At 45.5% G+C, this 16,102-nt stretch overlaps 2 protein-coding genes across 2 annotated transcripts in view; both read right to left on the bottom strand.

Annotated features, from left to right (window-relative positions):
- OIT3 (oncoprotein induced transcript 3) overlaps window positions 1–235 on the bottom strand; it is an 18,812-nt gene extending 18,577 nt beyond the window's left edge. Inside the window, 1 exon segment of the mRNA XM_009874013.1 lies at window positions 2–235. Within this exon segment, the coding sequence (XP_009872315.1) occupies window positions 2–109 (108 nt within the window). The 5' untranslated portion in view covers window positions 110–235.
- Window positions 236–11,158: 10,923 nt separating this feature from the next.
- MCU (mitochondrial calcium uniporter) overlaps window positions 11,159–16,102 on the bottom strand; it is a gene marked incomplete at its 5' end in the record, with an annotated part of 13,048 nt that continues 8,104 nt past the window's right edge. The window contains 4 exons of the mRNA XM_009874014.1: window positions 11,159–11,722; window positions 13,182–13,298; window positions 15,338–15,541; window positions 15,995–16,102. The exon at window positions 15,995–16,102 is cut by the window's right edge and continues 83 nt beyond it. Coding sequence (XP_009872316.1) covers window positions 11,645–11,722; window positions 13,182–13,298; window positions 15,338–15,541; window positions 15,995–16,102 — 507 coding nt within the window. The remainder of the gene's footprint in view (window positions 11,723–13,181; window positions 13,299–15,337; window positions 15,542–15,994) is intronic.

Below are 16,102 nucleotides of genomic sequence, written 5' to 3'. Positions count from 1 at the left end.
GGGCAGTGCCTCCCGCCTCCCGCGGGTGGCTGCCGTTCAGCCAGATGGGAGCGTGGGTGCCACAGTGGTTCTCCGGGATGCAGAAGGTGGGCATAGCGTCGCCGGCCATGCCGGTGAAGCGATACCACTCCCCGTCGATTTGACTGTCGCAGGTCGGCTGCCCGTGGGAACCGTTTATCTGATGGTCCGTGTTCCTCCAGGGTTCATTCAGGCTGATGTAGGCAGAGCAGGGGTCCAGAGCTGAGACACGCAGCAAGAAACAAGAGAGAGAGCGTCTGGTAGATATCAAATCGAGCTGTTGACCCATAATTGCAAGGAACACAACATAATTTCTTTTTCTGTCCCTGACTTAACAGAATCGTTGTGACAAACAGAGATTGCCAGGGAGAAACAGTGATATCAGTTAATTGCCTCATGGCAAATCCTAACAGCTCACCTTAAATGTCTTGGAAGAAAAAGCAAATTAACAGAGCTCTTAAAACATTATGCAACAACCTGAATTGCTGTTTAGCTGCTGTAGAGTATGACGGGGCCGGGGGGAAATAAAAATCAGAGGTCCAGGTAGTGATTTTGCCATAGGAAATACATCCTGGAAGCACTATCTAGCCTAGGACATCCACTCTTTGTTCAAGTACTAACTGAGCATCTCCAGGCTCCTCCCAAAGTCACTGGTAACTCTCCCACATGCCTCAGAGGAAAGGACCAGACTTCAAAGAGGTTGCACAGCCCCTCTCAAAATCCATCCATAGCCAGTGTCAGCCCTCACAGGTGAGTTGCCATAACCACCAGCCAGAGATCACCTTGTAAAACATCAGTTCAAATGTGAACTCCAGGATGTGCAACAGGAATGCTACATTTGAGGCGTAAAGAAAGAAAATATCCCAATTATTAGACTGCTGTATAATTGCAAGCAATCTCTCAGCAATAATTTATCAGCCCCTACTCATTTCAAGGTGCAATTTTAAACAGCTAAATCGAAGAACTGCTCTCCCAAGTCACAATGAAGCTGATCCATAATTCAGCAGTCCCCCTCTAACCAAGAGGTGCTTAGGTGAGGTAGGAGAAAAGTGAACCTACTCCATTTACCTAGGGTTTTGATTTCCACTGTCTCTCTGACACCTGTGAACATTTATGCTGTAACTCAAACCCGTGCACTCTGTAAAATGCTGCAGCGGGGCAAGAGAGAGAAGTGGCAGCTCCCTGTATTTAAAGATCCACTTAGATGGTCCCTGGTCTTCTTCAGAGACACTGTCCCCAGCTTCCCTCTCTGCCAAATGCTCACTGCTACCAAGATTCACACTACTTGTTGTGGTTTCATGTGATGTTGCCACCTCCCTGCATCTGAACCAGCTTCCCCGTATCTTTTTATCCATTATTTTAAAATCTAGAGAGCATGAAGGTCTGTATCAGGACATTCTGGAGAGCAAAAATGTTCGGCTCTTCACACAGGCACGTTCCTTGCAAGCCTGCACCCTCTCCTGATCTCCAGAGGTCAACAGATGTTTGGGAGCCAGGTGACTGCTTGTGAAGGCAAGATACACACACATAGAGCTCCTGGTATGTGTGCATCTGTTCATGGGGTGCTCAAGAAGTGTGTCCTTTTGCAGAGGCCCTTCTGAACCTTCTGCAAACAATTAAAACAAAAGAATACCATAGGGAGAAAAAATAATGAAGAACTGAAGCGTTCATTACATTTTCAGTCTTCTCCTAATTAACCCTGATTTGGCAGCTTCCTCACTAAAAGTCCAGAGGCTTCATTTTTACTTGCATTTAATACCTGATTAAGCACTACTTACCCTGAGTAAGTGTTCCTTTATCAAGCAAAATGAATGCTAATACTCTCTCAAGTAAGGAAAATTGATTACCACTTCCTAGAATTAACCTGATAAAACCAATCATTCTGATTAACTACATCTAGACTGGAATACCCTCTACTTTCCACACGCACGTTTCTTTTCAAGTTATAAAAATCACTCTCTCTGGCTTGTTTAAACAATAGGGAGATGCAATATGGGGTGGGGGGAAGACATAATATTGTTCCCACCAGAATGCTTCAGATGCAGACAAACCTTCTTGGTTCATTATTTTGATTTGCTTCACCAACTTTAAACAGGGAAAAAGCGCTTCACAGAATGGAACTCTTATTTAGCTGCATCCTCGTAAAGATCTGTCTCACTGACACGCTATCTTGTGCCTTCTCACAAATATAACATCTCTATCGACAAACATCCTCACACCTTCTGAAGCTGCGGACGCGTTTTGTTTGGCCTCAAATCCAGCAGAGAAGGCAGGAGCAGCTGCCACAGCCGTGGGAGTGCTGCAGAGCTGCAAGCCGGCATAGGGAGCGCGGATCTGGGTTATGGAGGGAATCTCTAGTGCCATAAAATCACGAGATAGGCAAAGTAGCAGATTCTCTCCCACCACGACCAGCCTGGTCCTCCCGAGTAGCACAGTTGGGGAACGCAGCAGGAAATCTCTGACGAGATTCCCTAGGCGATCCCTCGTGAGCTCTCCATTTCACCCAACTCCCCTTACCCACAGACAGCGGCAGCGCTCTTAAACTCCATCCTCCGAAAGCTTGACTTCTTGAGACAAGAAAAGATGGGTCCTGCCTTTTCTTTGCGCACAGAGCTTCCTCTGGGCTTCCCTCGGTGCAACTCACTTGGTTTCCACAAGATGAGTTGGTACAGCCTTAGGGTGACTCACTGACTAAGATTAAAAGGTTTCTGTGCTGTTAAAAGCCAAATGAGGCGAAGCGAGGAATGCCCTGTCAGCTTCCCAGCTGGGCAGCACCAAAAATACACACACTCTCGTTAGCTTTCATATAGCATAATTAACTTTATGAAATATCCTTTGCAGATAGACTCTGGAAACACTCATCTAGGGAGATCACATTGTCTCCTAAACATTCGTAAGATTATTTAAAGACTAATAATTTAAAATTTATGCAGATGAACACACGGCGGCTCAGAGGGAATTGGAAGAAGGTATTTCAGGGGACTGGGGTAGCACACTCTCGCATTTCTCATTTCTCCAGTGAGGCCTCCAAGGGGAGGCAAACAAGCAGAAGAAGCATACGGTGCTCCTTCAAGCACTGCAGACCCTCCTGGCCACCCTCAGACTGACAGCAGCATCCCAGGCCAACCTCCCTGCAAAGACCAAGCAGCCTTTGGCAGCACAGCTTTCTGCAAGCTAACGAGTTTTTAAGAAAAAATTCCACCAAATTATAGGAGCAACCAATCGAGCTCTCATCTCTTTTCCCCAGACAACGAAAGTGTGGGGGTTTTGCACAAGACATATAACTGTCTTCAGCTCCCTCTCTTTTTCATTTTTTTTGGCTCTTTTTTTTTTCCCCTCCCTAAGACTTCTTACACGGCCGGAGCAATTCTGCCTGACAAGCATTAGCTATGAAGTAAAGCTTTTCAATTTGTAATCTTGATGATATCATTAGTTCTCTAGCTGACATGCCAGTATACATACTGGATGACAAACCAGGCTCCAGCAAGCATTTGTAAGCCCACCGTTCTGCGGTGAGATTAATCCTGTATGTATTGTGTAACTGAAGGACTCTGCTCCGGCACGACTGAGCAGTGAAATGAGCAGCGCTGCATTATGACACCAAGTTCAGCTGAGATTTATCAAAGGGGCAGGTGAAAAAGTCGGATAATATCTACATATCTAAGAGCGTCTCCTCCAAGGGAGAGGAAAATGCCTCGGCAGCACAGGTTCTCTCTATATGGGAGATTTCGCGCTCTGCGACATAAAGATCTTCTCAGTTGGAGAGAATTTCACGCCACCTTCAAATTAAAAAGGCATTTCTCACATCTTCCAGTCTCTCACCTGAGAATACCAAGGCATGAACCTTAAAGATGGCAAACAGAAATAATCTTGAAGGCAATGCCTCTTTACTCACCCATCGAAGACGCTGCCTGCAACTGGACGACAAAGCAGATGCAGAAAAACAAGTACTGGAACATCCCACTCAGCCAAGGAACAGTTACCACTCAAGGAACAGAGGCTCAAAAGCCCTCGTACCCGCTGTGGCTCCTGCAGCTTTCTTCTCAGTGGAGCTTCTGACCCCAAGCTTTCTGAAGAGCAAGCACGACAGTTCTCCTAGAACTTTATCAGAGGAAGGAGCTGAAGGGATGTGGGGTACAGCTCCAGCCTTGACCTCCCCAGAGCAGCTCTGCCCCTTATTGACAACAAGACATGTACTTACTGATCAATCTTGTTTTTCAGACTCGACCGCTATTGTTTTCTGGCCCAGCTGCCCCACAGTGACACCTCCACTATCTTATCTGGAGAAGAATTCTAACCAGGGACACCCGGACATCCCAAAGGGATGGAAAAGAAGAACAGACAGGCGCTTGTTGTTATCTCTGCTCCTTCCACAAGTCATACGACTTCACGGCTCCCCACAGGCTGGAGAGCCTTGACTGCAGGAAATAGCAGCCAAAGGAGGAGAACGGATCCTTCCGAGCAGAGATTGCAGATGAGTGCTTGAAGCAAAGCTACAATGGGACCATCAGTCAAAGTGAGAGACTGGTGTCCCACAGGGAAACGTGTTGTTCCTATGCTACATGAAGACCCTTTCCACTCCCGGTCCCACAACCCGACTGTTCCAGCAAGATTATCACACAAAGCAAATAAAGATATTTTTCTGCACTAGTCCTACAATCTCTGTCTGTAAACAAAAACAAGCTAACAACCAAGAAACCAAGCACAACCACGTTAACTTCCATGCAAAACTGAGTAACTGGGAACCTCTGTCTTGTTGGTTCAAACCAAACTAGGTCGAATCGCAGGTCATAACCACAAGCTCTGGTTACAGGTAAGATGTAGCACACTGAAATTTGTTCTCTACTAAAGCAAACCAAGTGCCACAACCAGCAGTGACAGGTACCAAGGATAACACGAATAAGCAGAAAGGGATCTTCCCTCTGCAGCTCTTTAAAAAAAAAAAAAAGCTCTGCTTTTAAGAATTTATGTAACTATACACATCTACAGGTCCCTCTCTGCTTGTGAAAAATGGTCACACACTTCTCCACAAAATCTTCTGCAGGCAGAGAGCTCCCCATCAGCAAAGAGCACAGCTAAGCCTACAGCAATTGCACAATCAAGCCAGTGTAGACATTTCCCCATTTTCTTTGCACCCTACATGTCTGCAGCAGGCCAGCGTAAGCAATAACCTCAAGGCTGATGTGCTAGCGTCAGACCTCAGTAGGAAAAAGAATGGCTCTGTTATTTGAATATTGAGTTTTCACGAGACAAAGAGCTGGGTACTGCCTGCTTTATAGAGACTGTACATCCTACAAAGTTCTCAGTGGCCTCTCTCTGGGTGTTCCCCTGGCAGCGAAGTGCAATACGCTGCTCTGCTCCACCCCAGAGAGGAGTCCTTCTCAGTGGTGAACAACTCTAGGGAATTTAAAAAAAAAAAAAAAAAAAAGAAAAAAAGCAGCTTTATAAATGACTGTCATTGCTCCCATCAATAAAAAAAAATAATCTTTGTGGCTATATTGTGCTGACAGTGAGCTGTGCAGTACCAGAAAAGATTTTTCAACAACAGGAAAGGAGGACAAATTCGTTATGCAAAGCCAGCAAGGCAGATAACCCTCAAAAGGTGATTATGTGAATTCCCAGAAGAGAAACTAAAATTGAACGGGCAATAACACAGTAAGCCACAGGAAGTTATGTTTTGCCATTTTCATTGAGAGGTTGATTCATACTTAAGATCCTAGGTAAATAAAACTGACAAGCTTAAATTGAATTTTGCATTTGTGTTAGAGGCACGTATAGTTCTCTGAAGCGTTTTATTAACAGCTACTTTTATTTTTGTAGGTGGTACATTAGGCCTGATGCTAGTAATGTTTTGACAAGTGACTGACAGCTGAAAACATCAGGAAATGTGCTGCATCACAGCACTTTTGAGCCTCAAACGTGCCACAAACAGGCTGTATCCAGTTGTCCAAAACTCATTCAAGCAGGAGATGCTCCAGGATTCCCAGAGATCACATTATCCCAGTTCACCATAACACCTAGTTCAAGGAAACAGCCTAGAGCTGGACAAGATTTCACGTGCTGCCTCTGAATAATTTTGGGATCCACAGGAAAGACAAAGACCATCTCAGTCTTCCAGAAGAAGCACCAACAGAAGCAACCCCTCTCTCAGCACTTTCTTGTTGCTTTGCAAGTTATTTCAGGTGACATCCACAGCTCCAGTTGCCCCAAATAATAGCAGCCTGTATTAGAGTAGGGAAATCTATGCCTCAGGGAGCTGGAGCAATTATTCCCCGAGAGAAGAAGGTGGGGAAAATAAAAACCTAACAGAAAATCCTCCCGCAAACAGACCCTCTGGGAGAGAGGGTACAATTCTAGTGGAGTGCTCTAGATGCTGTAGGGCCTGCCCTCTCCAGGCAGATGTGGTAATTCTGTTGGTTCCAGACCTCCACCTCCCCACCCCAACAACAAGTGAGCCTGACTTCCCAAGTGAGAAGAACCAAAATCAAGGTAGTATTTCTTAAAAGCAGTTTCAGTAGGGGTTCAAAAGATATGAAGAGGGAAGGCAGTATTAAAATAGAGAGCTGTGATTTTATTTTGGTACCCAAGAGACAGGATCTTCTAAACCTGCTGCTGTTGAAGCCTGGGTATGTCTATTCTTAAAGCAAGAAAGGATGCTAATTTTGCAGGTGGCAACCACACTTCTTGGCCCTCCCAGAGATCTGGAGGGCTTTACCATCCTTACACAAGGAACTCAAACCCTTCAAAGCATGGGCTAGGCTGGAAAGCCTCGCTGTTCGTAATGGGCTAACAAACGAAGCAGCTTTAGTGCCCTCTGAAGCTGGTCTTTGTCAGAGCCACCTCTCGAGACACAATGTCTGATGGCAGCGAGGCGCGTGAGGAACAGCTCGTGGCGCAGGAGTAACTCCCGCAGCCTGCCGAGAAGGACCAGGCGGAAGAGTTAATCAGCGCTGCTCCTGCCGCCGACGCGCACCACAGGGTCCCCGTCTGCGACTGATTTGAGGATGTATGTTCACAATCAGGCTTGACAGGCTGCTGAGATGGATTGAACCAGTGTCAAGGGCTTTTAGAGATAGGGCCTGTTGCTGTAAACAACTTGTCCCAGGACACAGTGCCCATGGGAAGGGCTGTCAAGATCGGGGAGGGAACACAACTTCGGTGAAGTACGAGCAAGCTTGACGCTAGAAAAAGTGAAACACCAAGACTCCATTAAAATCAGACAACTACATAACTCCTAAGGAAGAGTAGTAGTTAACTTCCTCTCCCTTAGGGGAGCCCTGTGATGCAGATTTTGGTGTTTTGAGAGTGCTGTCCCACAGAACCCAGTGTCTTTTCCATGAATCTCCATTTCTAGATGGAGGAATTAGGGCAAAGGCAGCATACGCACAACTGCAAAACTGACTGGGGCACAGACAGGAGTAGGACCCATCTTTAACAGGTTCCCAGAGCCACAACGATACAGGATAACACCAGCTTCTCCCATACTTCAGGGCTTAGAGACACTGCAAGTTCCATTTCCACTTCCGTATTTTCACCCTTTTAATGCCAGTATAGAAATAAAACTGATTATTTTTTTGAGGGAATAATTGGAATCTCTTGGGATAGGTAGAAAAATACTTAAATACAAAATACAAAAAATACAAAAATACAAAAACCTCCCTCCTCTACAAAAAATCAAGTCATACAACATGGCACAGAGGAAAGCAAGTTTGCATGTACAGCTCCACACAAAGACCCCAGAAATCATTCCACTGGCTCCGAAAGGCAGAGGGTTAACCAAATGAATAACAAAATTGGCAAGAAAAAGCAGCATCTGAAGACAGCGATGCACGCTGCTGTTTATCCTTCAGAGGGTTTTAAGAAGGCAGCACTACGTGAAGATTCAGGCAGCACTCCCCACTCTCAAAGTGCTGCCAGCGGGACAGGACCCTGCCACCCCCACCTGGCTCCTAGGCACAGAGCAGGTACCGCAAGACAGTTTGTCGATGTCGATATACAACAGTGAGAAAGCAAACATCAACCTTTCCCTTCAGTGTTGGCATTCCAAGCCAACCGAAGCACCGAGATTCGAGTTAGAGGCCCAGCAGAGACCATGAGCACACTGGGGGCACAGAGGGAAGCGGGGCAGCAATTTTCCAGGGGTTTCAACAGCGATTAAAAGTCGGTCACAACAACTAACAGTGTCAAGGGGAACAGACTAACAAGCCCCACTGGGCAGCCTGTATTTCAGAGCAAAATAAGAGAGTCTACAATCACACCACTTTGCCCCTCTACCGCTTTCCCCCCCTAACATTAAAGCATGTGCAGGAACAATTTTGTCACAGCACTTTTCTTGCTTTCAAAATAGAGAGTGTGGCACTAGATGTCATAGAATCTAGAACAATTCAGGTTGGAAAAGCCCCTTGGGATCATCGAGTCCAACCACTGACCCTACACTACAAGGTCACCCCTAAACATATCACCCAACACCACATCTAAGCGACACTTGAACACATCCAGGGATGGCGACTCAACCCCCTCCCTGGGCAGCCTGTTCCAGGGTCTGACCACTCTTTTCGTGAAGAATTTCTTCCTAATGTCCACCCTAAACCTGCCCTGTTGCAACTTGAAACCATTCCCCCTGGTTCTGTCCCTAATGACCTGTGAGAAGAGACCAGCACCAACCTCTCTACAATGTCCTTTCAAGTAACTGTAGCGCATGATGAGATCCCCCCTCAGCCTCCTCTTGGTCAAACTGAACAGACCCAGCTCCCTCAATTGCTCCTCATAAGGTCTGTTCTCCAAGCCCTTCACCAGCTTTGTTCCCTATGTCAAAGACTCTGTTCTTCTGGCTGCCAAAACAGATGACTTCTGACACAACTGGTGCAAGCAATTTGTCTACGGAGGGCAGCAGCTCATCCGTATGCAGCAGCAGACCAATGGCTCATTGGAGGAAGAGGGTTCGTCAGCATCGCTGAACTAAGTTTCAACAGCGATTAAAAGTCGGTCACAACAACTAACAGCTTCCATCGCCTCCCCTCCAACTTTAAAAAACACAAGAGTAGAGTTGGCTGGTTTAAAAACTAGCCAAACATGGATTATTATGGTTTTTTAAACAGTCAGTGGACACAATAAAAACCTTCTGGCACCAAATGACTCATCTCATAAAGTTCGGACGAATTCCCAAAGTTGACGAACACAGGGTACGTCACCATGACAAATCAGACCACAGCCATTCAAGTGCCCAGAAAGAAAATAACAGAAGCTTCAAACTTCGGTTTTCCTCTGAACTGGCACTTGAATGCAATACAGAAATACATGGACACCACTTGGTACGCCTTTTTAGGTTGCTGGGCATTATACACCCATATATTTTCTTATCTTGCAACCTGCCACGTCTCCAGATTTTGCCAGGCTCCACGTGGAGCTACGACATGGGCCAAACAAAGGTAGATCTTTGTTAGACCAAATATCTCTACCTCTACACCTCACCACCTCAACTGCTCCCGAGATCCCTGCGTTAGGTAGCCAGGCATGGCAGCAAGATCTCCATCCGAGCTTCTTCAGGAAAGCTATTATCTGCATCACCGCGGCCCCAGTGACGTAAGGTCAAGAGGAAACAACCTAAACGAAAAGAAACGGAGGAGACTCAGGAGACAGCTGCCACAGGCAGAACATTCTCTTCTCAGCTGGGGAAAATAACGTTATTGAAGAGCACCGATTCAAAAATCGAATAGTTATTTATTGTTCCAGAAGTACATTGCTCTTTTATACATATTTCATAAATGATACAGGATTTTACACATGTTCAGTTTGGGGGTTTTTTTGTTTCTGTTTCGTCTGGTTTTTTTTTAAAGAACTTTTCTCCATGCTCCCTCCCTCATCCCAAACACACACCAAGGATTCAGCTACAGGATTGTGTTCAATTTTTTTTTTCCCTTTAAAACTCACCACACAAACAGGATAAAACAGATAAAAAATAATCACACAACATAATTAAATTGAAAGACAGAGGAAAAGGGGAAGGGAAAAAAACCAAAACCTAGAAACATGCACCCATTCAGTCCAACATGCCATTGAGTGAGAAGAGGCAGCAATCCCAGCTGTGTTTCCACATCTGCAAGGCACCTGGCATCTAGTTGATACTGATTTGTTTTTTCTTTCCCATTTTTTTCAAAACATGGGTCTCAAAAAAATAATTTAAAAAAAATAAAAAAACCCCACAAAACAAAAATGGAAGCTTCTTTTCATGACACAGTGAGGAGTGAGAGTGAAACATCAAAAAAGCAGCCAGACTTTCTGTATATGAAGTTTACTGCCCTTCTCCCACCTTCATCCTGTCTCCCCGGCATTTCTCAGCAGGATGCTAGACCAGACTGACCCGCTTTGAACGAAGAGATGTTTTATCTGCTTAGAAATCAGTCAGCCTCGGCTAGAAGAGAGGGCAATGGCTTGACTTTCCTTCCTCTACTTATAGCTAAGAACTGGAGATGTCATTAGCCACTCCAAAGAAATTCTGACCTGTGGGCACCAAGTTCCTTTAAAGCTACTTAATTAGGGGAAAGTGCTAGAGAACTGAAGTAGTTGTGTCGTGCACTGTAAGAGTCCCAGGCTTTCAAAAAGCCCCATGGCAAGTAAAATGCTTTGACCATACACGAGACCTTTTATCCTGCTACACGAGCAGTCAGATATCAAGTTTAGTTATCTCGCGTTCCAAAACTGTTCATTTAAAAAGCAGGAGACATGATTCTGCGGCAATTTCGTAATCCTTTAATCCTTCATAATTTCATCGTCCAGGTGGCTATCAGATTTGGGGTAGTAAGAGGGGAATCCCCCTCACGTAAGACTGAATATAAAAAAATATCTCATGCAATGCTGCCATTGATTTCTAGAAGGAGCTCAAGGGCATTGGGACATAAAGTTTATATAGTTATTGTGGAATAATCCAAAATATCAATTATCAAACGTCCAGAAGAAAAATCATTCCTTCTCTCACTTGGCTATGACCAATCTGTGCTACAAATACGCAAGGGAGGAAGTCGGTGAAGCACATGGGGTGGGCTGGGAAGGGGAAGCTCACGGTTTTCCAGTAGAAAGCAGTCTTGTAGTAACTTTATAAAAGAGACCGGGTCTGATCAGGAGTGTGCGTGTTAAGGGCGGTGGAGTGCAAGTTCTGATCACCAGCCATAGCTCCAGGTGGGTGGCTTGAATTCTTTGTTCTTTTTGTTTGTTTGTTTGTTTTTGAGAGAGAGAGAAAGAGAGATCTGAATCAGGTAAAGGAAAATTTAAAAAGCTAAGCAGGCTGCTGGTGTCTTATCAAGAGGCAGACCCTGCAAAGCTGGAAGAAGATACCCCTGCACCCCAGCATTACATTCCTTTCTTGAACCTCCCCCAATCCTGTATTTGTACACGACTGCCATTCAGACAGTTTTTAAACGTGACTATTTGCCAAGCCCTTTTCGGAACTAACATTCCACAATGTCCCATCTTCAGATTTAAGAGATCCCCCCCTACAGTCCTTTGTCTTGATTAAAGGTAAAAACCCTCCACCCCCACACCACCTCCCAGCTTCCACCTGCAATGCTTTAATTAAAAAGGCAAGAGCTATGGACAGGTTTTTTGCTGGGGTTCAGAGCTTCTTTGCTGATCAGTCCTTTTCATCAATTTGCTGGATGGGCAGGTGGACCTGCAGTGGGTCTCGAAGCCTCTTAAGATCCAATTCTGCCTAAAAGTAAAAGACACATTATAAAGAACAAGCTCCCAGTTACGCCTTCCCCCCACTCTCCTTTACAGAATTAAAAGCTTTTCTGTGTTTCCTTGTCTTTCCTATCCAGAACAAAAACATTCAAAAAGTAAACCAAAGCCAGAGGCTCATGTTTGGGCAAACCATTCTCAGCACTTCAGGACAGTTGCTATGTATTTCTCTAACCTCGTCTACACGCAGTCACCTAAAAGGAATATGGCAGGGAACATTTGTTGCCCATAAATTCACTGGAACCGTGTTTTGTTTTGTTTGTTGATTTGTGGTTGTGGGGTTTTATTCAAAAAAACAAAACACCCCAACACCTCAACTCAACTAGATTAATGGGAAAGGTTGATTCCAGAAGAAAAGCTCCATGAAAACACAACCATATCTAAGGGTATTCAACAGACCGTGAGAAAACCAAGGGGTCTTTCTGAGTTTTCACATGAAACTAAGGGAGCCTAGCCCTGACCTCTCTCTACTCCTTGCACAGCTCTCTCTCCAAGGCAGAGGGAGAACAGGTCCACTGACAGGACAAGGGGAAATGGGTTTAAGTTGAAGGAGAATAGATTTAGATTGGACCTTAGGAAGAAATTCTTCAGTACGAGGGCGGCAAGACTTTGGAATAAATTGCCCAGAGATGTTGTGGCTGCCCCCTCCCTGGAGGTGTTCAAGGCCAGGTTGGACGGAGCCTTGAGTAGCCTGATCTAGTTGAGAGGCGTCCCTGCCCATGACAGGGAGGTTGGACTAGATGATCTCTGAGGTCCCTTCCAGCCTGGGCCAGTCTAGGATTCTAGGATTCTATATGGAGCCGTGAAAAAGAACACGGTAGCTCTGCTTTTTCTCCTCATGTCATTCTTCTGCAGAAAGGCTCTCATAAACACATGGGAAAGATTTCCACCCGACTCCCTTGTTGAACAGATCCCACAATGTGGACAGTCTGCCAAAAGCGTCTGTCTCCAGAAGATGAGTAACCCGTCCCCATCACCTCTAACAACACAGCTGCATATTTTGAACATTGTTTTCCAGGACTGCAATCCAGTGTACTGGAGTGCTATGTCAGGAAGACATGAACTGAATGGATGCAAGTCTTCATGCCTCATGAAATCCATCTGGTGTGTAGGAGCTGAGAAAAAAGGAAATCCTGAATTAGGCTCCTTCTCAGGCATGAAGTGCCTGAAGCAACTCAGGATTTGCCAGCAGTTTCTAAAGGGCCCTTACAGATAGATACAGGCAACCATTTCGTGCTGATTTACACATCCAGTAGTTCTATTCCTGGGCATATCAAAGCCAATTCAGTGACTGCACTGGGGCTGTGACAAGAAAATGGGCTGAAAACTTAAGATACATTCATTCTTGTTTGAGGTGCGTCTATTAATAGCAGCTAAGAACTAGCAAGCAGTAACTTCTTAAGTCTTGTTTCTGGAAAAATTCTTGTTACCTGAGCAATTGCATCCTTGAGTTGATTGTATTTCTCTAGATCAAATCGTGTCTTTTTGGCTCCTTTATGGAAAAATAATAAGTACTGTCTGTCTCTGGCATCTGGATAAACATATTCCTAAAAAGAAAGAAAGAAAGAGAGGACATAGGAATAAAGCCATAATTGGATGCAACACAGGATACCACTAGCACAGCATGTATCAGGTGGTTTTTGGGAGGATGACTTGGTGCTGTCAATGAAGACCCAAGACCAGACAGCATTGCCCAAGTGTGCTGGCGTGACCCCAGCCAGCAGCTAAGCCCCTCCTCAGTCACTCACTCCCTCCCCCAGATCCAGAGAGGTGAAGAGAATCAAAAGGGCAAAACCAAACAAAAAAACCTTAAGAGTTGAGATAAAGACAGTTTAATAAGCAAAGAAAGAAACAAGCTGTAAGACTGATGCCAAAGCAATCACTCATCACCTCCCACCGGCAAACCAATACCCAAGCAGTGCCCAAGCAACAGCTACTTTGGGGAAACTCCTCCCTAGTTCACTGCTGAACAGGATGTTACACCATTTAGAATATTTCTTTGGTCAGCTCAGGTCAGCTGTCCCAGCTGTGTCCCCTCGCAACACCTCGCCCACCCCCAGCTCATTCCCTGATGGGGGCGGCAGGTCCAGAAGGAACAAGAAACAGAGAAGACCTTGATGCTGTCTGAGCACTGTTCAGCAACAGAAGTGACACTGGCATGTTATCAGGATTGTTTTGGTCACAAAAACAAAACAAAGCACCTATCAGCTGCTACGGGGAACATGAACCCCATCCCAGCCAGAGCCAGTACAGATGGTAACTCCAGCCACGAGTCACCAACGCCTCCCTCCCGTCCTGAACACGCAAGCCCATCCATGCAGAGAGGACCAGAACTAGTGTCATTACTGACAAGTTTATGGGCAGAAAGGGAGGGGAAAAAAATCTATAAATGCCAGAAGAAAGCCTTTGTAAGATGGCCCTTACTCTCTTTTTCTTATGGTCACACGAATGCAACGGCTAATTAAAGTGACAACAGTTGCTCATGAGCTCATCTCTCAACCAAGCGACGCGAGACCAAATCCAATACCAGAGCTTTTGCCAGGGACACTCTGCTGCAAAAAGCCACAGCTTTTTAGAGCGTGCGGATAACTCGGATCAGCAGAGCTGTTCACATCAAATCCCACATAGCCTCTGCCAAGCCCAGGCCTGCCTGCTGAAGCCAACTCTCTCTCGCGCTGGAAAATCACACAGCCTCTGCGCCTGGTGGGCAGCCCGTGATCAGGTGGAGAAAAGCTTGCAGGGTCATACCTGCTTGCATGCAGGGTCATACCATCCCTGAAACGCTGAGATTTTAAAGAGCGGACGATGGTTAAAACATCAAATCCGAGCTCAAAATGCGGTAGAGCCTCCAACCACGCTGGGCAGAAACTACTGCAGCAGCCCCAACAGGGGCTGACAGACACCCAGACACCACGCTGGAACACCTGCAGCATCTGTTCTGATGGTCTTGTGACGGCAACGACTCTCTGAGCCCTCCCTCTCTCGTTATTTCGGTGGGATTACAAAGTTTAAGTGGGAGTGAGGAGAGAAACCACGTACTAGAAACTCCACGCAGCTCATCAGAACTACAAAGACCCGGAGAAGGATCCTTCATCTGATCCATGAAACACCTAAAGTAAACTATTTCCAACAAAATCCCTGGACCTTTGTCTCTTTAAAAAGGAAGGTGGGCTTCCTTGAAACTCAGGAGGTACTTCGTACACTCGTAGTGTATTTGGGCAGTTAAATCACAGTATTTGGAGCCTCCAACGCAAGTCAACGTGTGCGAGGCTGCGTGCGTGTGTGCAGAGGCCATCCTCTGTCAGCAGATGAACCTGTACAGCTAAAACAGTCACTCACCAAACGTACACAAGCATTTATGGCAAGACAATCAGGAAATCAGCAATGTCCACCACCAGAAAAACCCTACAACGATCCACCACCGTCTTGGACAGCGGGAAATTAAATCAAGTGGCACCTAGGTTGCGACAGGATAAGGAGGGGGCAATGCTACTTCTAACAGGCATAATTTTTGCTATTTTTCTAGGCAGTAGAGCTCAAAGAAAGTCTTCTACTGAAGTGTCAATGTCAGCACAACAAGTCCTACCTGGCGAGTCATTACGAAATAAGCATACATTGCCATGGCACTACCATAGGTGATGAAATAGGTGACTGGTTCCATAATGTCCCAAGAATACTCCCACCAGGTGAGGCGGGCCAGAATCCCAAACTGAGTAGCCATGTAGGCCAGGCCTCCCCACAACACCAAAGTCGTCCTCTTCTCTGTTTTCCTGCTGAGCTCCAGCCTTACCTGCAGAAGACAGAAGCACACAGCTTATTCTCAAAAATAATTACGTAGAAATAGCACCTCGTATTTATATTGGTGTTAAGTGGTTTGAACCACATGATTGAGTCTAGATTATGCAGAGAAATCTAGACTTCCTCTCTATCAGTACCTTACCATCATCCTTATTTTACTCTGAATGCCTCACCAAGGTGTTTATTTCTCTATGCTCAGAGACATTCTGCTGCATTAGCCCCAGACTTTATTTACTACCAAGTTTCATTTCCAATTATATAAAGTAAAAAAACCAAAATACTTCCACTGAAAGCAGAAGCATACAGGGTTTGGTATACACTCAATACATCTTTGCTTCAATGGTCTTAAAACTACTTGAAGCATGCCAGGGACATAATTAAAACCTTGAAATAAATTAGGGCTGCATTGGGAGGATAAGGAAAATAAAAATGAGAAATCTCTCACTTTTTCTAGCGGTGCTAGTTGCTCCTTCAATTCCTCTAGTCTCCCTATCAGCTCCTTCTCTTTGTTCAGCTGGTGCTCCTCGATGCACAAGGCGGTATACAACTGCTG

Source organism: Apaloderma vittatum, unplaced genomic scaffold (genome assembly GCF_000703405.1).
Source record: "Apaloderma vittatum isolate BGI_N311 unplaced genomic scaffold, ASM70340v1 scaffold21607, whole genome shotgun sequence".
NCBI lineage: Eukaryota > Metazoa > Chordata > Aves > Trogoniformes > Trogonidae > Apaloderma > Apaloderma vittatum.
This window is presented reverse-complemented; position numbering and strand designations above follow the sequence as displayed.